Raw genomic sequence first — 26,336 nt, forward strand, 5'->3', positions numbered from 1 at the left:
AACTTGTCAATTCTTAGGAAATTCACTTATCTCTTAATTTAGTAAGAAACAAATATCAATTATACTCTCAACAGCTAAAGCCGAATATATAGCGGCTGGGAGTTGCTATGCTCAAATCGTTTGGATAAAGCATCAAATGGAAGATTATGAAATCAAGTTAAATCATATTCCCTTTAGGTGTGAAAATACTAGTGCAATTCAATTAACTAAAAATCCCATTCTTTACTCTAGGACAAAGCACATTAAAATTAAACATCATTTTATTAGAGAACATGTAAGAGAGAGAGACATTAAATTAGAATATGTAAGCACAAATGATCAATTGGCAAATATTTTTACAAAACCCTTAGGATATGATCAATTTTACAAAATTAGAAAAGAATTAAAAATGTTGAATCTTTCTAAATAATATGGTTCTTCAAGTTTATTATCATCTATGCATTTAGCTATTTTAAGTTTATTTATTTTCCCTACTTTGCTATACATCTTCAGTCGACCGAAATATAAGCAATTTGAGGGTGGATTACTCGAGTTGAGGACCGACTCACCAAACTCGAGAGTTACTTTCCCCCTCCTCCATCTCATGAGTAGATCTTAGTTTGATTATGACAAAAAATGGGAGAAAATATCTAATGTTTTATTTTTTGTCTTGATCTTATGTACTCCCATATTTGTCTATTTTATGCAAAATGAATATAATTATTTTATATTTGATAAGTTTAATATGTTCTTTTATAGAAAATATTTTATTAGTCAACTATTTTATCAATTTTTTTTATGCATAAATTTAGATGGAGCATATCCTTAGGAAGAGTTATGTTTATATATGGTAAAACATAAATTTTTTGTCATCATCAAAAAATAAGAGATTGTTAAACTTAAAGATAAGTAAATACAATTTTGATAATAACAAAAATATTTTTATGATATAAATGTATTTTTTACTCATACAAAAAGTAAATATATTTTCAATTAAAAGTGAGTACAAAAAGTAAATTTATTTTGAACTAAAAGTGGGTTGTCATTAGACATATTTTTTTGTTTTGATCATTTATGTCTCAAAAATTTATATTTGAATTTTCATATCTTGATAAATGCATTTCTTACTCATGCAAAAACTAAATTTATTTTGAATTAAAAGTGAATTATTTTTAAACATATTTTCTTGTTTTAATCATCTATGTGACATGTTTTCTTATTTTAATCATCTATGTCTCAAAAGCTTATATTTGAATTTTCATATCTTGATAAATGTATTTTTTTCTCATACAAAAAATAAATTTATTTTAATTAAAAGTGAATTATTTTTAGACATATTACCTTGTTTTAATCATTTATGTCTCAAAAGCTTAATTTGAACTTTCATATCTTGATAAATATATTTCTTTCTCATACAAAAAGTATATTTATTTTGAATTAAAGGATAATTATTTTTAGATATGTTTCCTTATTTTAATCATTTATATCTCAAAAACTTACATTTAAATTTTTAAATCTTGATTTCTCATGCAAAAAGTAAATTTATTTTGAATTAAAGGTGAGTTATCTTTAAACATGTTTCCTTGTGTTATTCCTTGTTATTTGAGAAAGCCTAAACAATTTTTGAATTTCAAACTTTATATTAACATTTTCTTTAATGGCTAATTTGTTTGGAAGATGTATATATATAGGGTAAGTATAGAGGCTCAAGATTAAGAACAAACTTGATAAAGTATTCAAACAAGAGTATGAAGGATCAAAGTACTGGAAGTGTGCTGGTTGATGGAATTCTCAATCGTTAGCAGAGTCGACCCTACCCTTAAGCCATATATGCCATGGCATTAGGTCCCCAAAATTACAAGGCCCTAAATTTTAAAAATTTATAATATTTATGTATATTTTTTATTTTTTAATAATTAATATTTTATTAAAAAAATTAAATACAAAACATTATAAAAAAAATTTAACTTCCCTTCACCATTTTTCAATTTTTAACTGTTGCTATGGTGTTCTCAAATCTCAATATCCCATAAAACCCACTTTCCCTTCCCAATATAGTGTATAGTTTTTTGCTTAGCACTGAGCTTTTTAAAGTTTCAAAAAAAATTAGTTTTGTTTATTATTGTAAGTTGTTTGATTTTTTTTTCTTATATCTGAAATATTATATTTTAGTTGAAAATTTATTATCATTAAGAAATTATTATATTTTATAGTTGATTGAATTTTATTATTTTTTTATTTAATAAAATAATAAAATATTTATATAAAAAAGTGTATTATTTATTTTTTTATAAAAAAATTAATGCTCGAAGGCCTCAAAAAATCCTTTTGCCTAAAGCCCCTAACTCTGTTGGGCCGGCTCTGATCGTTGGTAACTTATTTATATTTATCTTTAATTATAAATTTGTTATTTTTACTCACTTATTGTATGAGGGGATTATATTTGTTAGTAATGTGCTAGTGATTTTTGTTTAGAAAATGGATTATATGTTGATTCTAGTTTTAATTAAAAGATAGTGTTGATTCTTTCTAGTGGAACCTCAAGCTAAATCTTGAGAGAGATGATTGGGCTCTTTTAGAGCCAAACTTCTATAAATTTCTCTTATTTCTTGTAATTGTATGATTTTATTATTATCAATTTTATTACAATCACCATATATTATGATTACAAATTTAAGAATTTTTAAAAGAGTTAAAATTATTAATTTTTAAAAACCCAATGTGATAAGTACCAACAGGTAATTGAGTATGCATTTGCAATGCGATAAGAACTTCATAACTCATTCCGTTGTTTGCTATAAAATGGCAAGAGATTGATGTTCTATTAGGCTATGGTAAATCTTGGTACTCTTATTGCTTGTAGGAATTTCAGAAAGCAATCATAAGCTTCCTAAAAGTTTCATTATATTCCTAATAAAACTTTTCTTTTACTCCCATCACTGTTTTTTTTCCCCCTTGCTGCTGTTTTTTTTTTTTTTTTTGTTTCATCCTACTTTTCTGTTGATAGAACTTTTGAGCTAAATCACATCTGGACTGATTTGTCCTTGGGGCAGTTGACTGGTTATGAACTTAGGGCTGTTCTTGGTTAAAATTTCTGTATTGATGGCTGAGAGCCGTAGCACAATGGCAATTTTGCAGCGGTGTTCAAAGAGGATTAAACTCAGGCTTTGATACCACTCAGACCAATCTGATTTCCAGGATGCATGGCTATTTACTTGACATACTGATACAAGTTCCCCATAAAAAACAAAAATATATGGTTAAAACACTAACCTGTCAACAAAGGAATAAGCTAGAGCTTCAGACAAAACCTTGCCGACTGTTGTCTTCCCAGAGCCCATCATTCCTGAATTTCACACTTCATAGAGTTTAATCAGCAGAGTAACTTGAAGTTATACCATCATAGAAGACAACTTAGAAAAGAAACTAACCAACTAGGAATATACAACGCTCATTCAAATATGGGGCCACCTCCTCTCCCTTGCTCTGCAATTAGTAGTGTACCGAATTACATGGCTGTATAAAGTTGCATGGCAAACCAATCCTATATATGTTTCAAATTTTTAACTCTTTTAAGTTGTAGATGCCAGATCCAGTTATAAAATCTACAATATTTAATTGCACAATCTAAAAGGAAGAAAGTAACAAAAGAAACTTTAATAGTTCAAGCTTCAACATCTCAAATGTATTGATAGCAACATAACATACCTTTAACAGACAATTTCCATCAAAAGACATGGGAGAATTTCCTGATTGCAGGGTTGGAACTACAAAATAATCAGTCAGAACAAAATCTTAGTGACGAAGAAAAGGGAAACCACCTGAGAGGAAATAACTGATCCAGAAATATCTCAAAGCTCCCTGCATTTAAATCAATTCAATTTGATCAATATAGGCCATTTCTCTCTCTTCGGGACAATGTGCCTGAAAAGCTTAGTGGTCATTCTAAGTTTAGTGGTCATACTCCAGGCCTTGTCTCCTATTAACTGCGCCTTTAATCACATGGCAAAGCACCTGGTTTTGTTTTCTCTCTCTTTTCTTCTCTTTTCACGTAGGATTGTACAATCAATCATGCAGCTCTAGGTCCACATAGCTGGGAAAGGCCTGCAGGAGGAGTTTAGTGGATGGGGGGGGGGGGTTTGTATTTTTTATTTTAGCCACTAAATTTTAATTCTTTATAATGTAATTATAAAAATTATAAAAATTTTATAGTGTACTCACATATAAGATTTTTTAACTGATTTGATAAATAATAAAAATTATTGTTGCTCAATGCTCACGGTGACCAAGGCGATGACATAGCCGCCTTGGCCCAATGCTCACGTTGACTGACTGGCATGAGACGAATACGGCCCATATCTTCCGTGCTCACGATCTCCCCGGCAATTTAATAATTTAGCATGCTGCTGCGTTCTCTCTCCCTATTGTCAGATTTATGGACGGACATAACGCTATAGTTGCTATGGTCAGTGCCATACCTGAGATTTGGGGGCCCTGAGACGAAATGTAAAAATGGGCCCCCGAATCATAGAGTATATTTAAATTTTATTTTTTAATAATAAAATATAAAATAAATAAATAAATATTTATACCATATCAAAGAATAAAATTGAAAATTTTCTAAATTATCAATTAAAAACTACTCTCCTTACAGTTTTGGAGGCAAAAATATCAATCAAGTTTACATAATCAAGCTGTTCTAACATTTTTTTCTCAATAGACAACATAGCCAATCCATTCAATCTATCTTGTGACATAGTTGAGCGAAGATAAGTCTTGATCAACTTCAACTTGGAGAAACTTCTTTCTGCAGATGCAACTGTAACTGGTATAGTTAACAAAATTCTGTACGCTACACAAGCATTTGGGAAACACCCATCCATTCTCTTCAAATAGTTCACCACATCAATTGCTTTTTTTGTTTCTTTCGGTAAAGAGTATTTCAAGATTGTCAACTCCAAAAACAAATCATCTCCATCAATATCAGAATGACCATTATGCGTCAAGGATTTTTCAAGATTCTTACAAGACCCCAATAAAGTATCATCATCAGCACACTTCAACCTCTCCAAATTAAACAGAAATCCAAATGTTTCCTCATATTTTTTAAATTGTTCAAATCTAGTTTGAAATGAAGAACGAGCTCGATCAATTATGAAGAGAAAATAATTTACTCTAAAAGAATCTTCTGCTGATTGTGTTATCTCATCACTGCCATCCTCATCAAACTGTTTCTTTCTTCGAATCATACGTTTTTCTCGAAATACAGCTTTAACTCCTATTTCATTTGCTATTTGTTTCGCTTCAACCATGGCCTTATCAAACCCAGATTCTCTATAGTCATCAAGAAACAAAAGAAGTCCTTCTAAAAGACTGATAGCAACATCAATATCCATATTTTCAGCTTGAAGGAATTTACTTACAATGTTGATTGCATGCAACAACTTGTACCAAATTACCATGCCAAGCAAAAACTCAAAATTCTGAAGTTCATGTGTTGCTAAGGACTCAGCTTCGCTCTTTGTTTTAAGATCTTCACTAGTATCTACCAAATCAAATAAAGCATCTATTATTTGTACAATTTGCTCTTTTATAGGCCTCACACTTTCAACATGACTTTCCCAACGTGTTTGTGACAATGGCTTAAGTGTAAGACCTTTCACATGATCTTTGAAAATTTTCCATCGCTTGGTAGATGAAGAAAACAATGTATAGATGCGTTGTATCACTCCAAAAAATGACATAGCTTTAGGACAACAATTTTCCATATCACATAAAGTCAAATTAAGACTATGACAACCACATGGAGTATAAAAAGCCCTCGGATTTATTTCAAGTAATCTTGTCTGTACACCTTTATGCTTCCCTTTCATATTAGACCCATTGTCATACCCCTGACCTCTTATATCATCAATGTCCAGCTCAAGATTGGTCAACATGTTTTTAAGCTCAGTAAAAAGTCCAAGCCCTGATGTATCATCAACCTTTAAAAATTCTACCCAATATTCTTCTACCATTACAGAGTTTGTTGAATAATCCACACATCGTATTACAATGGACATTTGCTCCTCGTGACTAGCATCTGGCGTACAATCTAATATGACCGAAAAATATTTTGCTTGCTTAACTTTTCTAAGAATTGAACTTTTTATCTCATTTGCCAACATTTGTATCAATTCATTTTGAATTTTAGGGCCCAAATATGTATAATGAGTCTCATGTGCTTGAATACGTCGAATGTGCTCCTTCATAATCGGATCAAACTCAGCAATCATTTCAATCATTTGCAAAAAAAGACCATTGTTTTCTACATACAACTTCTCACAATCTCCTCGAAATGCCAAATTATTTTTTGCCAATCTTTGCACAACAGCTATTATCCTCTTCAACACTTGTCTCCAGTGTTCTCTTTCTTTATTGATTTCAATCTGCACACTTTGATCAATTGTCTTATTTTTACTCAGTCTTGTTTCTAATTCAATCCAACTAGTCATGCAATCTATATGCTCCTTACTTGCTTCATGATTTTTAAGGCCTCGACCCATATTATGCCAATCTCTGTATCCTTCATTTCCCAACGGACCAATTTTACTCATTGTTTTTTGAGTCTTGAATAACTTACAGCAAAAGCAAAAAACTTTGTCCAAATGAACTGAATATACTAGCCATCTCCTGTCATTTGTTTCCCCATTGAGCAATACTCGCTTATATTGTGATAATTCAAAATGCCTACCACTACTATCTTTAGGAAACAAGATTCCATCAACTCTTTTTGGACCCCTCTCTACTAACAAATCTCTCATATTTTGGTCAATTTTATCCCAACACCCTAGATCATAAAAATTAATCAATAAATCTTTATGTTGAACATTGTCTTCTTCTTTCTCATTTGATTCATTGACATCAACGTGATCATCTTTGTCTTCATTCAATTCATCAACTAAGTCTCCTTGATCATTGACATTATCATTCCAAGTTTCTTGTTCCTCTATTGAAGTTTCACCCAAGTTTTCAACTATTTCTTCTCTCTGTGTTACTTTGCTGCTATTAAAGTATTTAAACATATCACCGGCTTGATATTGAACTAATACTTCTTCCCTCTGTTTTCTTTTTCTTTTTTGAGCTCCAGACATATGTTTAGGAGGCATGATTTGTAACTATTGCTTAAACCTAACAAAAGTCAAAAGAAAAAAAATATTATGACATCACACGACACACTTAAGCAATAATAATGTTAAACTTAATTTTTATCTCAACTTGTAATAATAAGAAGAATAAAATGAACCAAGCATCTCTAGGCTCTAATTACAATTTCTAAGAATAAAACAATTATCATGTATATAAACAAAATAAAGACAACAATAAAATTAAATTTTATTTTACCAGATTCAGCCACCACCAATAAAGCCAAGTTAGCCAACATCAATAAAATAGACACATAGGCAGCTATCAAATAATCCAAATCTCCAATGTATCAGTATCACAAATGAAACGAAATGAATCAGCTATCAAATAATCCAAATCTCCAATGTATCACAAACGAAACGAAATGAATCAGCTATCAAATAATCCAAATCTCTAATGTATCACAAAGCTATCAAATAATCCAAATCTCCAATGTATCACAAAGCTATCAAATAATCCAAATCTCCAATGTATCACAAACGAAACGAAATGAAAATGATTCGTGAAAGAAAAACTAACCGCTGAAAAAGTTGAAGCAATGAAATGAAGATAAGCTAAGTAGATCTTCTGGAGAAGCACTAAAGCAGATCTGCTTCAGCCTTCAAGGACCGCTGAGTCGCTGACGCTAACTGAATCTGGAGGCTCCGAGGCTGGAGCGACTGTCGACTGAGAGGCGAGAGCGAGGCAGCGAGCCACCGGACCACCGGTGACCGGCCACGAGGGCGAGGCTAGCGAGCGACCGCCGAGTCGCCGACGCCGACCGAGCAGGCGCAACAAAAGGCGACAGGCGAGAAAGCGAGGGCGACGATCTGACGGACCGATGGAGCAGCGAAAGGAGAGAGGCAGCGAAAGGCGAGAGCGGAGAGCAAGGGCGAGCCACCGACCGACGGCGAAAGCGAGGCGCGAGGCGAGGATGAGGACGACGGACGGAGGGACTTGCAGTTATAGAGCGATTGAGCGAGAGAGGGCAGCGAAAGCGAGAGCGAGAAGGGCAGGGGAGACCGCGAAGCTTCGAAGGGAAGGGGAAAATCTTGGGCGGTTGGGTTGGGCGGCTGGGCTCACCAAAAAGGGGGTTCCAATTTATGGGCCCCCAAATTGATTAATTTTCATGGGCCCTGAGGCAGCTGCCTCACAGGCCTCATGGAAGGTCCGGCCCTGGCTATGGTACGAAAATGTTATCTTACTCGGATGCATGCATGCAGACAAAATAAAACGGAATGCTTTTGTTTTTTCCATGACGGTTTATCTCTTAGTGGTGGGATTCTGATTGGTGGGGCCCAGTTACTCCCTTGTCTCATTCGCAGCTGTTTTCCGTGTTTGAAAATTCAAAAGGGTCCCGCCTCGGCGGTTATTTGAATTTTGACAGTGGGATTCGGCAGCTTGTCATGGCTGCCACCATAACTTTTTATTATATTATAAATAATTTATTTTTTATTTTAATTTTATTTAAAAAATTATACGTACTTCAATTACACTTTTTATTTTTCTCTTTATTTCACTTAATATCCCACTTATTTATTAAAAAAAATTATTTTATTTATTTCATCTCATTTATAATTTTTATTACTATAAAATTTATTAGTTATTTGATAATTTAATAATAAATATGACAGTATTAAATTTTTATAATATTTACTAATATTTATAAATAAATTTACTAATATTTTTTTAAAATAATTATTTAATAAAATTATTTGAAATATTTTTATAATTCAAAATTTAATATTTTAAAATTAAAATTTCAACAACGATAATATCCCAACGACTATATTCTAATGGAGTATTACAATAATTGTCATATTCTAACGGTTATATTCTATTAGAAAATTTCAACAATATTTATATTCCAACGACTATATTCTAATAACGATCATATTCCTATGCTCACTACAAAAAATCAGCATTTTAGAAACAGAATCACTAAAACATCAAAATTTGTAGCTAAATTTTTTAGCGACGGATTTAGTGAAGGGTATCTTTTCGTCGTTAAAACTGGCGTCGTTGAAATTTAGCGACGAATATTTTTTAGTGACAGAATCAGCGACGGGAGTTGTACCCGTCGCTGATTAGCGACGGAGTTGACCCGTCGCTAAATTTGAATTATTTTATTTAATTTATTTTTATTTTTTAGCGACGAGGTTGAGCTTGTTGCTAAATTTAATTTTTTTTATTTAATTTTTTTTATTTTTTAGCTACGGGTCTGACAGCGTCGCTAAATTTTAATTTTTTTTATTTTTTAGCTACAGGTGTGAGTCCGTCACTAAATTTAAATTTTTTTATTTAATTTTTTTTATTTTTCAGCCCCGTCCCTAATTCCATCGCTAAATTCAACCCAAAAATTCAAAATTCAACGCACGCCAGGCCTCGACTTCCCTCTATGAGCCACGTGGCTGCGCCTCTGCTCACAACGTGGCAACGCTGGATATTACTCCCCCAGCTATTATTCTCAAGTTTTCTATCTGATTCGAACCCTCAACCTCTCTCATGACAAAGTTTCGCGCGCAAGCCAACTGATTTGGGAGCCTTCTCATTTATTGTTATACATAAAATATATTAATAGTATTTTCTTTCAAATATTTTAGAATTATATTTATACACCAAAATTTCTTAAACTTATTTAATAATATTAATTTTAATATTAATGTTAGTAAAGGGATTTATATTAATTTTAAATTTATTTCATTATTAATTCAAATAAAACTTTATTAATTATTATATTAGCAGTGAAAAATTATATTTTTATTTTAATTTTAATTTATAATATTTTTAAAAATTATTAATTTAATTTTTACTATTATTAATGTTAGTAAAAATTATTATGATATGTTTAAATGTAAATTTTATTTATATTAGCAAGGATTTACAATATTTTTTTTAATTATTATGATATGTTTAAATGTAAAATTTTTATTATTAATTTTTAATTTTTCAATATTTTGATTTTTTTATTTTTTTATTTTTATTTTTTAGCGATGTGAGCACCCGTCGCTAAATTTAATTTTTTTTATTTAATTTATTTTATTTTTTTTATTTTTACCAATAGAGTTCTGCCTGTCGCTAAATTTTAATTAATTTATTTATTTATTTATTTTCAGCGACAAGATTGATCCCGTCGCAAAATTTTAATTTTTTTTTATTTTTAGCGACGGGTTGGTCCCGTCGCTAAATTTTATTTTTTTTTATTTTTTAGGGACGGGATTTTCCCCGTCGTTAAATTTTAATTAATTTATTTATTTTCTTATTTTTTAGCGATCGGGTTCTTCCCGTCGCTAAATTTTATTTTTTACTTTTTTATTTTTATTTTTTTGAGACGAGATTGACCCCGTCGCTAAATTTTAATTTATTTTATTTTATTTTATTTTTTAGCGACGGGGTTGAGCCCGTCACTAAATTTGAATTATTTTTTTAATTTTTTAGCGACGGGATCATCCCGTTGCTAAATTTTAATTCTTTTATTTAATTTTTTTTTATTTTTTAGTGACTGGTTTTAGCCCATCACTAAATTTTAATTTATTTTTTTTATTTTTAGCGATGGGTTGGTCCTATCGCTAAATTTTATTTTTTTTATTTTTCAGCGACTGGATTTTTCTCGTCGCTAAATTTTAATTAATTTATTTATTTATTTATTTTTAGCGGCAAGATTGACCCCGTCGCAAAATTTTAATTTTTTTTTTATTTTTAGCGACGGGTTGGTCCCGTCGCTAAATTTTATTTTTTTTTATTTTTTAGGGACGGGATTTTCCCCGTCGTTAAATTTTAATTAATTAATTTATTTTCTTATTTTTTAGCGATCGGGTTCTTCCCGTCGCTAAATTTTATTTTTTACTTTTTTATTTTTATTTTTTTGAGACGAGATTGACTCGTCGCTAAATTTTAATTAATTTTATTTTATTTTATTTTATTTTTTAGCGACGGGGTTGAGCCCGTCACTAAATTTGAATTATTTTTTTAATTTTTTAGCGACGGGATCATCCCGTCGCTAAATTTTAATTCTTTTATTTAATTTTTTTTATTTTTTAGTGACTGGTTTGAGCCCATCACTAAATTTTAATTTATTTTTTTTATTTTTAGCGATGGGTTGGTCCTATCGCTAAATTTTATTTTTTTTATTTTTCAGCGACTGGATTTTTCTCGTCGCTAAATTTTAATTTATTTATTTATTTATTTATTTTTAGCGGCAGGATTGACCCCGTCGCAAAATTTTAATTTTTTTTTTATTTTTAGCGACGGGTTGGTCCCGTCGCTAAATTTTATTTTTTTTTTATTTTTTAGGGACGGGATTTTCCCCGTCGTTAAATTTTAATTAATTTATTTATTTTCTTATTTTTTAGCGATCGGGTTCTTCTCGTCGCTAAATTTTATTTTTTATTTTTTTATTTTTATTTTTTTGAGACGAGATTGACCCCGTCGTTAAATTTTAATTAATTTTATTTTATTTTATTTTTTAGCTACGGGGTTGAGCCCGTCACTAAATTTGAATTATTTTTTTAATTTTTTAGCGACGGGATCATCCCGTCGCTAAATTTTAATTCTTTTATTTAATTTTTTTTATTTTTTAGTGACTGGTTTGAGCCCATCACTAAATTTTAATTTATTTTTTTTCTTTTTAGCGATGGGTTGGTCCTATCGCTAAATTTTATTTTTTTTATTTTTCAGCGACTGGATTTTCCTCGTCGCTAAATTTTAATTAATTTTTTTATTTATTTTAGCGACAGGTTGACCCCGTCGCTAAATTTTAATTAATTAATTTTTTTTATTTTTTAGCGACGAGATTTTGCCCATCGCTAAATTTGAATTATTTTATTTAATTTTTTTAATTTTTTTTTTTTGTGACAGGTTGAGCCCGTCACTAAATTTAAATTATTTTATTTAGTTTTTTTTTTAATTTTTTAGTGACGGGTTGATCCCGTCGCTAAATTTTAATTCTTTTATTTAATTTTTTTTATTTTCTTTTTATTTTTAGCCATGGGGTTGATCTTGTCGCTAAATTTTATTTTTTTATTTAATTTTTTTTATTTTTTAGCGACGTAAATTCAGTTGCTAATTCTGTCGCTAAATTTAAAAAAAAAAAAAAAAAAATTAGCGACGAAAATTTCTTCACTATCTGTCGCTAATTAGCGACGGAATAATTCCGTCACTAAATTCCGTCGCTAAAATACATTTTTTTTATAGTGGCTATTAAGTTAAAAAATTTACAACCCACAAATCTACAACATCAACTACCATCACCAATCTTTAATAATCTCATTTTAACCATCATATCCAACGACATCCGTATGCTCTTTCGAATGATCCATGAAGAAGTTGAAAATGATTAGGCTATTGCTATAGCTTTAGTTGAATAGTATGCTTAGCATATGGATCACGACTTTTTTTTCACGTCACGGTGGATCCATATTGAACCACTATGTCATCAATCACAACAGAGGTGAAAGTCATGATAAGCTTTGTTGTGATTATTTTGCTGATTTCCCAACATATCCACTACAATTACTTCGCAAAGGATTTCGTATGCATCGATCATGATTTATACGAATTCAGGCAACAATTGAAACACATGATCAATAACTTGTTCAAAGATTTGATGACATAGGAGTTCCCGGATTATCATCACTCCAAAAAATGACAGTTGCATTAAGGATGCTCGCATATGGATCACCTGCAGATGTTGTGGATTAATATATTAGGATTGGCGAAAAAACAACAATAGAGAGTTTGAAGAGGTTCACGAAAGCAGCAGTTGAAGTATTTGGAGAGCAATATTTGAGATGGCCAAATACTAGTGATATTGCAAGATTGATGAGCGTGGCTGAGCAGCGTGGGTTTTCAAGTATGTTGGGTAGCATTAATTGTATGCATTGGAAGTGGAAAAATTGTCTAACTGCATGACATGGAATGTATACAGATCATGTCCATGAACCAATGATTATTTTGGAAACAATAGCTTTCTATGATCTGTGGTTATGACATGCCTTTTTTAGATTACCGGGATCATTAAACGACATTAATGTGCTAGATAGATCCATGTATTCTCGCATATGGATCACCTACAGATGTTGTGGATTAATATATTAGGATTGGCGAAAGTAAAACAATAGAGAGTTTGAAGAGGTTCACGAAAGCAGTAGTTGAAGTATTTGGAGAGCAACATTTGAGATGGCCAAATACTAGTGATATTGCAAGATTGATGAGCGTGGCTGAGCAGCATAGGTTTTCAATCAAGTATGTTGGGTAGCATTAATTGTATGCATTGGAAGTGGAAAAATTGTCCAACTGCATGACATGGAATGTATACAGATCATGTCCGTGAACCAACGATTATTTTGGAAGCAATAGCTTTCTATGATCTGTGGTTATAACATGCCTTTTTTGGATTACCGAGATCATTAAACAACATTAATGTGCTAGATAGATCCATGTATTCTCTGAATTGGCAGAAGATCGCAGTCCTGAAGTTTCATATACTATCAATGGACATGAATATACCATGGGATATTATCTTGTCAATGGTATATATCCCTCATGGCATATTTTTGTTAAAACCATTCCATCTCCTCAAAAGATTATGAAAAACTTTTTTGCTGCACAACAATAGTCCGTTAGAAATGACGTCAAATAAGCAATTTGAGTCCTACAATCACAATTTACAATAGTATGTGGACCGAACATATGTGGAATGTAAAAACACTCAAATATATAATGACGTCTTGTATCATATTACACAATATGATAGTTGAAGATGAACGTGATACAATTCATAAAGATATGGATTTCAACTATGATGTAGTTGTTGCTACTTCAACAATTGATTTGTCTCGCAATTGCACAAGTGAAGTTATGGAGTTCATATAAGTTCACAATCAAATCCGAGACAAATAGACTCATATACAACTCCAAAATGATCTTGTGGAGCATTTGTGGGAATTGTATGGTAAACATTCAAATTGAAATAAATTAATGTACTTCATTTCTATTGTATTAGAAAAAAAAAAATAGTTAGTTTCAAGTTAGCACTCATAAGAAATAGCCATCAATACTAAACACAACAACAATACATTACTAAAAGAAAAAGATACATTACTAAAAGAAAAAGATACATTACTAAATTAATGTTCATGAAGTTCACTTAATCTCAACTCCATACATTACTAAAAGAAAAAGATACATGCATTAATCCCAGCTATATTTTTATAAATCTAATAATCTTGCATGTCGTCTTTTCTGAATAATTTCGAGTTTGTGCTCATTATAATATTCAGCTTGAAATTTATCTATGTTACTAATATTAGCGCTCATAATTTTTTCTTCATAAAGTAGTTGTTCTCGCTCTTCCCTTTTTGTTTCTCGCTCTTCCCTTAATCTTTCTATTTCCACTCTTTCTCTTTCCAGCTTTAGCATCTCATTCGATCGTTCAAGTAATAACATTTTGGACTGCGTTCTCGTTTTAGTAATTTTTGTCAATATATTTTTTTTTTAATCAGTAGAAACTTCTGTCACCTTAGATTTTTTTTTTCTGTCCACATTCTTTTGAAGCATTTCTTTCCATTGGTCTTTCAAATGAAGGCTCGTTGATTCGGACATCAAAATTATACAGGTTCAGTGAATTGGGAGTAGATGGCGATGATGTTGCAAGACTTGCATATTCAGAAATTTTGGATTTCTTCTTTGAATAACTCGAGGTTAATTTGGGTGCATGTCGCAACTCATGCCAGTAATGTAGAAATGTGAAAGAAGATTTTTGTAGGCTCTTGTACATCCCTACTGCTTCAAAAATCTAGATAGTTAAATAATAATGTTAATAAAACAATAACTACCAACATGATATTAATAAATTAGCAAGCATCAAATAACAATGGATGTTACCTTATTTTGTTCTGTTGTTTCACTTTAATTTTTGCCATCTATTTGGTTATAATATTCAGAGAATTTGCTCATGGCAAGTTGAATTATAGACCAACGATGCACTAGCGAATTGGGATTTCGTTTAAATTCAAAATCTTTATATTGATTGAAATAGGCATGAACTTTTTCCCAATACCTTTGTTTTGTTTTATCGTTACCGTGTGTAGCATCCATACTAATATTTAGTCATGCTGACACGAGCATTAAACCCTCTTGCGTTGATAATTTTTTTGTTCATGGCTTTCTTTGAGTGTTGAGTTCGAATGTATCAGGTTGGGATGGAGTGACTGCCACATTCGCATACTCAGTTGTCGTTGAGTAAATTTGTGTAGTATTGTTCATTATCTCCATCCATGATAAACATAAAGTAATTGGTCAAATTGTGTAAAAAATTACAAAAATAAATACTCTCATTGTGATACAATAACTACTATTTTAAATACAACATTAAATAATCTAATTGAGTAATTTCGACATCAATTTTTAGGACCAATTTTAAAATATTATATTGAAATTATGCAATACACGTATATATAATCAATAATTAAATACACAAAATAATCAAATATCACACAAAATAAATAATCAAATACATAAAATATAATAAAATACATGCACACACAAAATCTAAGCATACTAAAGTTCTTAATATTAGAAAATAAACAAATAAAACAAAAACACTAGATGAAAATTTCAATTACCATATAAATAATAAAATTTAAATAACTCATTATTGATTTAATTAATAAAAAAAAAAAGAAGAAACACTCAACAGAGGAAGCCCTTTTGAAGTTTTTATGCAACTTTCACATATCTATTATCCAAAGTTTCCCTTTCAGAATTGAAATTAAAAAGGGAATTCCTAACAACCAAACAAGCCCCATTGAACCTGGGCGCAAATTGATCCGAAGAAGCCCTGGAAATTTCAAAATATAATTAACTTAATACTTAAATATATGAAAAATTTATACAAAATATAACATATAAACAAACCCAATTTGAAGGAGGAGGGAGCTGTCACCGCTATTAGAGGAGGGAATTGTCGTCGTCGCCGCTGCTGGAGCCGTTGCTACTATTGTTGGCAGCCGTATCCCGTTATTCTCCGCCGTTGGTAGGCGGATCTGGTAGTTGTTGCTCCTTCTTCTCTGGCGTTGCTGTCATTGCTCCTTACTGCCGCCGTTGTTGCTGTTCGTTGCCGTCGCCGCCACTGCTGTTGTTGGTCACAGCCACTGCTGCTGCTCGTCATCAACTTCTTTTTCAAATCTTAGATGCAACAAAGAGCCATTGGAGACATCTTCAAGTAAGGAGTAGTGTTGGAGTAGAAATTGTGGGAATTGCTCTCCAAATTTTGGCTTAGAAAGTATTTTGTCTCTGCATTAGAGATGGCCTAACAGGGCATCGATAATTTAGGTTTCTTGTGTTTAGAGTTCTTGTATACAGACTTCTATGTATCTTTAGTTAGAGTTGGCAAATGGGTTGGGCGACTCATGTGCTTGCCCAGCCAGCCCGTTTCCCAACCTAGTCCATCTTGGCTTGGTACTGTAGCAAATGGGTCGATCCGACCCCAAGAATACAGGCCAGTGCTTTGTGGCCCACCACTCGGCCCGACCTAGCCCGTCTTGACCTGTTTATTAAGGGGCCATAGTAGAGTTGACATTTCTCTCTCTCTTGCCATAGGGTCGGGCAATGGGAAATGGGGACCCGACAGGCCCACAACTCGACTCGGCCCGCCTTAGGCAGTTTATTAAGGGCCATAGGATCATGCCGGGCCCCCCATTTTTTATTGTCCGGCTCAACCCGACCTGTCCATTTTCCAACTCTATTTTAGTTCTAAACGCTTTAAATTTGCAGGCCATTAGCCTTTGTGATTGTATTTTCTCTTGACTTTTTTGAATATGATCGGTGTACATTTTGATTTATACTTTTTTTAATTAAAATAAATAAATAAATAAAAAGAAATATGAGCCTCCCCAGGTTGGTATTAGATAATATACTATTGTCGAATGCAAGGGAGAGGGAGGGGGGTTGGAGTCTCATGTCCGTGTTATATCCTAATATTTATGCATCCATAAAAATCATAGGAAATCTCAAAATCATTCAAGTGAGGATTTTTATTTTTTCTATTGCTAATGTCATTTTTTTAAGTCGATTTTGGTGTGAAATAAAACGTCCATAGATCTGAAAAGCTTGGTTTCATTTAAGAACCCAAGACGGAACTTTTCAAGTGAATTATAGCTTCAATTTCTTCTGTTGGAGTTTTAATTTTTTAAGGGAAATAATAATAATGCCTGATCCTTCAACGATGGGGCCATAAACTCAAAAGAAACTCCTCCTTTCTTCGTATACAAGTAGTTTTACGTACAACTCAACCGTATACCCTTCAGGTTTGATGGTTACCTTCAGGTTTTCTTGTGTATTTTCACAACATGCCACCTTATAAGGAAAATAAAAATTAAGATTGCGTTCTTTTATAGTTTTAATTTTTAAATTTATTTTTAATATTTTATTTTGATAGTCTATTTTTAAAAAATAAAAAACGCACTATGTTTATCACTTTGAAAAACTATTTTTCAAAACAAAAAACTAGAAAACGTGTTTATTTTGAAATTTTGAAAAAAAATTATTTTCAGTCATTATTCTCCCCTCTATTTCACTCACTATTTTATTTATTTATTTTAATAAATTTCAATTCTATTATTTTATCTTATCTATAATTTTCATATATAAACAAAATTAATAATCAAATACATAAATTAATAACAAAATATACAAAATAATCATACATTTCAACTGCTGTTGGTTCTTCTCTGACCAATTCAGCTTCCCAGATTTGGTTGGTAATGTTGATAGTCATTGGGGGAGGGGGAGAGAAATGGTTGCCACCGGATCTCTATTGCTGTTGATGGCCATTGCGTTCAATTACTACGTACAAGGAGAAAAATAAAAAAAGAAAAGAAAGAAGAAGAGAAGCAGAAGCTTGTGCTTTTTTCCCTTTTTGATTGAAAATAGTCCAAATATTATGTTATTTTGAGTTTTTTTACAAATTTTTTTCTTATTTTTTAAAATGTATTTTTAAAAATAATAAAATAAACGCATTTTGAGTATTTTAAAAAATTAAAAATTAAAAATAATATAAAAATAACAAAAAGAACACAACCTAATTTTCTAAAATCTTTACATAAAAAATGGTAAAACGAATTAATTCCACATTTTGTTTGCGGATCACTTTCCCTGCTTGAATGAAACGGGTTCATGATGAGAGAGATTTGAGAGGCAAGGAGCGGAACGTAACAAAGGGGAATTAGAGAAATGATGGAAAAGGAAGCAACGGCAATAGGGTGCACAATAGGGCTATGTGCAATAGTGTCGCCGGGTTGCAATCTGGCAAGGTGGCTGTTGGCTGAGCTAAGCCGAGTGTTTAATGGCAACCGCAGGTGTCCGGAAAGAGGAGGTGGAGGTGGTGGTGGAAAACGGTAACATCCTCCAGATAAACGGCGAGAGGACCAAGGAGCAGGAAGACTCCGCCAACGGCAAGTGGCACCGCGTGGAGCGCCACCGCGGCAGCTTCGTCCGTCGATTCCGCCTGCCGGACAACGCCAACCTCGAAGCCGTCAAAGCCGGCCTTGTGAACGGCGTCCTCACAGTCACTGTGCCCAAGAAGGAAACCCACCAGATTTCTCGGGACGTCAAGTACGTAGACATCAATTGAAAACTAAGATAGCTTCTGTTTGCGTGTGGTTTGATCAGATCAATGCAGGTGTAGACTATAGTAAGGCATAATTAAGCTTTTGTAATGTAAAATGGAAAAAGGATCAAATCAGCCGCAATTTTTTTTAATTCCGTCGATTGAGTCTAAAATTAAATTTAAGACCAAATAAACTCAATTTTTTTTATTTACAAGTTAAATAAATTTAAGGTTTTTCCTGTTTTATGCATAACTTATATACACTATCAATCTTAAAAAAAAAAAAAATAACAAGAGAAAAAGAAAAGTCCTAACTGTTTTTATGCATATTTGGTGTATGTATAAATCAAATATACATACACAAAATAATTAAAATAACCTACTTGCCCAACAACTTCAACCACAGTAGTCGTCGATTGCCCACTGCCATCGCTGGTGACGTCGCCCACAGCCATCGCTGATGCTGCCATAGTCGTTTAGCCACTACCCACTGCCGTCTTCAGTGACATCACCTACTGTCATCGCTCCTGCCCACTGCCATTGTTGATGGCCGCTACAATTGTTGGTGGTAGAAAAGGAAGGCCAGCATGGTGCGCGGTGGTGGCCAATATGATTTTCCATTTCCATGGAAATCAAATCTAGCCCCCTTGAGAAAATAAATTCTAATAAAAATGGAAAAAGATGATCACGTGAACAAAAGATAGAAATCATTTTTCATGAAAAATTTGGGTAATCAAACATATCAAAATCTAAAATTTGGGTGGAAAATGGCCATTTATTTTCCATTTTCCATGGAAAATGTGGCCAATCAAACGAGGCCTAACTTTTTTCATCTTTCATTCAAAATCGAAAATCACATAATCAATAGACTCACCAGCGAGATCGAATTCAAATGTTTTCACTGCATCACGACAATACTTATGGCAACTTGGGAATAAAGAGCTCTTGACATGGAAATAAGAAAAGAGAATTAAAAGGAAGAAAAATGATAAGTGAGAAGATGCGTTATTTCTCAATAATTTCCTTAGCACATATGGCTAAAATTTATACATTGTGGTAACCAAATAAAAGGGAAAGAACCCACTCCTAAAAATGTGGTACTAAGCTTATTTGTAACATTTGGGAATTTCTTCATAACTTAAGTTTAATTTCTATTGGGACGTAGGTAGAATTTTCCAAAATTTTGGGGATTTAGTGTAAATTTTCAATATTGTGAGTGACCGAATCAATTGCGGGAAATGCCCTGAAACATAAATATCTAAGGAAAATGATATGGGTTGACAAGTAGTTCGAGGCAAGATTCACTACAAGAAAATAACTATTTAGAGACAAATTTAGAGACAAATTTTTGCTTTGAGACAGATTTTGATCCGTCACAAAAATGCTCATCGCAAGACTTGAGACATATTTTTCCATCTCAAATTTAATAGAAATTTTGAGACTAGTATTTCCATCTCAAATTTGAGACGGATTTAGAGAGATTTTTTTCGTCTAAAATTTGAGACGGATTTTTCGTCTCGAAATTTGTCTCAAATTTGAGATGAATTTTTTCGTCTTGAAATCTGTAAACACCCCCACCTGGATATCCCAACCACCCGGACTACTCGAACAGGAGCGCTTACGGAGGTAAAAAGAATGAAACACAAGACAGAGACAACCCTGTCATGCATACACAAGAATGGAAACAACGAAAGCTAAGATATACACATGCATGCATTACAGGTAATCCGCTAGCACAACGATCACACGATAAACAAATACATACAGACACCTGTGCCAACCTACATGAGACATGAGGAATGACCTAGCACAATCAAAATTAATAGAGTAAATCCTACTCAAACATGAGAGTTGATGGGGACTGACAGAACTGCCTGTACACATACTGACTCTACCGCTAGATGCTATCTCCCTTGCCCTTGATCCACGCTACCACTACCTGGAATGATGGAAAGCAAATTGAGTCGAGAGACTTAACAAGTATAAAGAAGGAAATGCTGAAGGCTGAACATATTTAGCAAACTCTCCCCAGATCACCAACCCCAAGCACACACAAGCCATGAGCTGCTATACAATAGTACAGTATAATGAAAGCACATACCAGTCCTTGAGGCCCACACAAGACACACAACACCCAAGTCCCATACCAACCTGTCGTTGCCCCTGAAAGGCAACATAAGTCTCTAACAAACCTGTGCACGCCGTCCCGGGTCGGTGCTCTCCCATCACCCATATGCTCGCATCGGTCTTCCTGATACCCGAGCTGTAGAATAATCGAGCCGTAGGCTCCCTCGAAAAAAATCTCTCATCCAAGATTGGTGAACTGTCGGTAGCCATGTAATACACATAAAATGCAATGGCGTAGTGAGCATCAACGTGATACACTGGCGCTCATACATCCAAGCATCAAGTCAAGCTTCACCCACATAGTAAACCACACGCGATGCATATGCTCGTGCCAGATGCAATCTAACCATGCTAGGATGTCTGTGTCCAAGCATACTTAGTAAATGAATACCCCATCATGCAACCCGTACCCATGTGCATATCAAACCATGAACGGTAATACAATATACCAAATCATGAAGTAAATCATATAGACCACAAAATGGCAGGGCTAGTCAGCAGTGTCCGGCACCGATCAACGATCAGTGACTAGGAGTGTCAGCCCGACGATCCGCCTAAGGGTCATACAATAGTCTCCCCCAACGTCACCAAACAGCGGACCCCTACCCCACTGCTCGATAGCCCTAATCGACTCACATCCATAGAATCCATAAATAAACCTGCACATCTAGGAACCTAGTCCCCAAGTTAGGTTCGGCATCATTACGAAAGGTATGGGGGCGGTACAAACTCCCGTAGGCACACAACAAATAAAACCCAACGAGTTTGATATTTAATTTAAATTAAATCATGCTAGTAAAATTCTCAATTCGAATAATGAATATGCAAAACCAGAATGAATTAAAGGAAGACATGGGTCACAAAATGGAAAGAGCTCACAAAGGTATTTAACTCCAGAAGTCTCCTAATTAAATTAATTAAGCAAAATTTACACAATAACCGTTTATCACAAGCGTAATTAATTTATGGAACCAAATCAAGTTAAGGGAAGGTATAAAATTCATAAATCAAATGAGAGTCACGAAGGGAGTAAAGAGCATGCCTCGTTTTAGCATATTACAACGTTTTTACTCTCGCACGCTACCAAATTAATACACACTACAAATTAACATAAACTCACAAAATTAATAAAATCGGACCCAAAATTAAATTTCAACTGTACAGAATGATTAATACATATTTATCTACTCACCTGTCTAATTAAACTGCAATTAAACTTTGATTAAACCCTTAATTTCTCCCATATTTCCCTCTTCGTGCGCCTTCTTCATCTCTGCAAATTCACCTATTTGTTTGTTGTTCTACTCCCCCCGATTTACATTCAATTTACTACCTTAAAAAGGTAAAAGATGAGGGTCTAGCGACTACCGCGTGGCAGCTCAGTGCAAGCCACTGCCTTCAGGCCAAAATGGCGCCATTTTGGGCGCCCTTGGCTTGACAAAATCAGCAAAATTCCTCCTTCTCGTGCGCCTGACTAAAACCACAGACCTGCGGCTCCTATGCGCGCATGCGTGACTACGCGAGCTGGTTGCATCTTCAAAATATATACGCACAACAATAAACTTAAAGGAATCCTCAGCCACTTCCAAGATTTACACTTAAACCCCCACACTTCCATAAGTTCTCACATACCCCCCATATAAAAATAACTCTTATACCCACATCTTTCAACACTTAATTACCCATCACTCTAACATAAAATAAATTAATAGTTCCCTTAAATTCATAAATATTTGATAATCACCATGAATACAATAATTATTAATTATTAATTATTCCCGAATTACCGGGATATTACAAAATCCATCTCAAATTTGAGAGGGATTTTAAGAAAAATTTTCCATCTCAAATTTGAGATGGATTTAGAGACGAATTTATTTTGTCTCAAATTTGAGACGGATGTTTCCGTCTCAAAATCTGCCTCAATTTTGAGAGGGGTTTTGAGACGGATTTTTTCGTCTCAAATTTGAAAAAGATTTAGAGATAGATTTTTCTGTCTCAAAATTAAGAGAGATTTTTTTGTCTCAAATTTGAGAGAGATTTTTCTGTCTCTAAATCATTCTCAAATTTAAATATAATTAAAAAAATTAATTTATTTTTTTTTAATTTCAAAATTCAATCTAATAAACACATATACGAACTGAAAAAAACCATCCATATTATATAATAAATCTATAGAGTTATACACATTATCCATAAATATTAGAAATATATCGTAAAATATATCATCCATACTAATAACACATCCATAAATAGTAAAAGTACATAATAAATTCTATCATCCATACAAATAACGAATCTTTTTAATGATCCGAAGGATCTGGGGGCAGTGATGATGAAGACGTCGGCGGGGGAGACAACCTATCTTCAACGGCTGATAGGCGATTGTGAAAGGGTTCAATAGTTGTCCTATCATCTTTCTTGAATCTGCTCTGCCAATGAGCTCGACGACGGCGGTGGTGGCGGTGGTAGGTAGTAGGAACCAAGGATGACATAAGCTTTTGACCCCATCCCATAGACACGACCCTTTTTCTTACCGCCTGCAACCTCCAACCATAATGATCTCTCGTCAATAACTGGCTGCGAGGGCTAGACAGCATCATTATCTTCTAATTGGCCAAATGTCGATGCCTGTGATAATGCCTCGTGTTGTCGCGTTTGGAAGTCAGCCTGCAAGCATCATAGATATATGAAATAAGTTGTATTATCAAAAGGTCAGTTAACCATAATAGAATAATATAAAAAGACACAAATAATGTATACTTATATAAGTATCATCGGACCTTCTATCAACAAATCCCGAACTGTCTCTCTTTCTGTGTGTCCCGACAAACAACTCAACCTGTGTGGGTGGGCGACCAAATTGCTTCGACTGCAAAAGAAAAAAAATGTGTTCATGCAAAAATTGTTGTTTCTTAAAAAATAATTAAGTAAAATAAAAATAATAAAAAACATCAAATATTACTAGTCTTTTCTTATGCTCTAACATAAGAATGGAACCACAAGTATACATACTGCTCCCGACATCTAAAGCTCGATTTTTCTTTGCATTTTCAGACTTGTCTTTGAATTTTGCAGAATTCCAATACTCTTTTAAGTCTTCAAATACAAACGGACACATCCAACCTAATTTTTTAATCAAATCTTTACGGACACGAAACAATATGTCCGTCATATGGTCGGAGGCAGTCTTTTCAAAATTAATCCTGATTTGATGTTCTAATTCACTATCCCAAGACCAGTTCTTCTGTAATGTTAAGATAAAATAAAAGTTACAAAAAAAAAAAAAACAAAACAAAACAACATTAAAGCAAGAATATATGCTACAAAAAAATTAATGTTCCAATTCACTCATATAATACACGTGCTAAGAAAAATTCTCGAATATAATATGTTTCTAAGCACTGACACAATCAGGCATAAAAAAATGGATACAAGAATTAGAAAAAATATAGATACAGATAATAAAAAAATATTCAAATATTGCATACTACCAACAATATGAGATATACCATTAAATCTATACTACTAATGACAAGAGTCTTGTTTTATTGTGAATATGAATATTTTTTTTACAAGTCATAACCATATCATTCACTTGATTGCAAGCCAAATTAAATTTAGACATTACTAAAGCAAACCATCAATCATAGATATACTAAAACAACACATTACCTTAAATTCACCAAACCACATTTCTCTAACTGCAGGGTTTGTCTTTTTTCAACTTAGGTACCCTCAAACTTACTTTGGATAATTTGGGAAATATCCCGTTTGCACAAATTGTTATCAAATCTGTTAAAAGACATGTTTGTGAACTCATGTGCTAAAATGAAAAAAATTTTGTTGAAGTAAAAATTGATTAGTAAAATAAGCAATACTTACAAGGAATCCAACAGACGTATCATGTGAGGGTTTTGAGGGGTAGCCGTGGGAGTGGAAGAAGGCTCGTCATAGTTGGGGTGGGGTGTCTGTGGGCTAGGGGAATCAAATCTCATCTCGGTCGATAGAGATGAATGTCCCCCTGCAAAAAAAAAAAAAATTGATTATGAGAGGTTCAACATGCAAAGTAATAAATAAGCTAAAGATAGGGTGTAGGATGTACTAATGTGGTCCTCGCCATCACTCTGTCTGAACTACTGACATCGCATAGACTAGCCTTTGTGTGTCATATTCTGTCATATAAGGCAAAGAACAGTTAGTAGGCATGCGATAACAACTTTTAAATACTTTTAAAATAAAATATGATTTATCATGTAGAACAATGGTTTATGTTATATCCATGAACTTGTATTTAAAATTGTGTTTTTGAATTAACAGATTAAATTTAAGAATAAGATTGTAATTTTTCACTATCACCTATGTAGCTATTCTATATCCTCTGACTGCTCGTCGTTATACTCCTCTTCATCTTCGTTTTCGTCTTCATCCTCAACTTCGTCCTCATCTTTGACTTCTTCATTGTTTAGCTCTTCATCACCTGTAGCAAGGTTCTAATTGAAGGAGTACTCATACACCCATTTGAATTCACCAACTTCATCTCTAAGGGTGTCGAGTTGTTCGTCTCCAACTGCAGTCGGCTGCAGTAGCATTTCCTCATCTACCTGATATGCATCCCTTGGTCTCTCGATAGTTGGGGCGTGAATTACGCTCCTAGCCTTAACTCGAATGACCACCCACCAATCTACCAAATTTCGTTATCGGGATGGATATGGAGCATAATAAACTTGATGCGCTTGAGAGGCAAGTATAAAAATATCATACCTATTGTACCTCTTGTTAGCTCAAACCTCAACTATTCCATATTAATGATGTATTCGAGTCCCACATCTAGGGGTCGGGTCAAACCATGTGCAATTAAACAGTACCACTTGTTTGATTGGTAATCCTGGTATTCCAATTGGATTACCTCTTGAAGTATACCATAATAGTCATCTTCGGGTTGCCCGTATACTGACCCTCTAGTGCAAACTCTGCTATTTCTTGTTGACTTGCCTTAACTCTATGAATCTATGTGAAACTTGTACCCATTGATGATGTACATAGGCCATGTGCGCACCATTCTCAAGGGCCCTCATGACATGTCACATATTTTTTTATCATTAATCTCATTAGTTGGATCATGCACCTGCGCATATGAAATACATGGCATAATTCTTATATTTGCAACGATAATAAGTTCAATAATTTAAGATAGATTTACGTATTCCTTGAACCATTTCAGGAAATCGACCTCTATCATCTTATCTACATCAATTTCAATCATGTGTGGTGCATCCGCTTTAATAGAATCCACAAATGAATTGCGTTTATAGAGGCCATGTTAATCATATATGTAAATGAGGAACCTAAAGTTAGTAATACCAAGGATTTGAGTGATTACTTACTTAATGTATTGCTAGACCTCATCATAGTTTAGAAGAACATATAATGTGGCACGGTCTATTTCTTGATCATC

The 26,336-nt window shown here is 33.3% G+C and overlaps 1 protein-coding gene and 1 long non-coding RNA gene across 2 annotated transcripts; one reads left to right on the forward strand and one right to left on the reverse strand.

Annotated features, from left to right (window-relative positions):
* Positions 1 to 4,294: 4,294 nt before the first annotated feature.
* On the forward strand, positions 4,295 to 18,775 carry LOC127799703 (class I heat shock protein-like). Its single transcript, XM_052333926.1, has 2 exons — positions 4,295 to 4,361; positions 18,501 to 18,775. Exons 1-2 carry the CDS (start codon positions 4,295 to 4,297, stop codon positions 18,773 to 18,775), a joined length of 342 nt encoding a protein of 113 aa, XP_052189886.1.
* Positions 18,776 to 23,171: 4,396 nt separating this feature from the next.
* On the reverse strand, positions 23,172 to 24,900 carry LOC127799959 (uncharacterized). The gene is made up of 3 exons (XR_008022692.1): positions 24,764 to 24,900; positions 23,662 to 23,750; positions 23,172 to 23,548 (listed from the first exon to the last, which is right to left on the reverse strand). It is a non-coding gene; the product is annotated as an uncharacterized LOC127799959 (long non-coding RNA).
* Positions 24,901 to 26,336: the final 1,436 nt, after the last annotated feature.

This window comes from Diospyros lotus, chromosome 4 (genome assembly GCF_014633365.1).
Source record: "Diospyros lotus cultivar Yz01 chromosome 4, ASM1463336v1, whole genome shotgun sequence".
NCBI lineage: Eukaryota > Viridiplantae > Streptophyta > Magnoliopsida > Ericales > Ebenaceae > Diospyros > Diospyros lotus.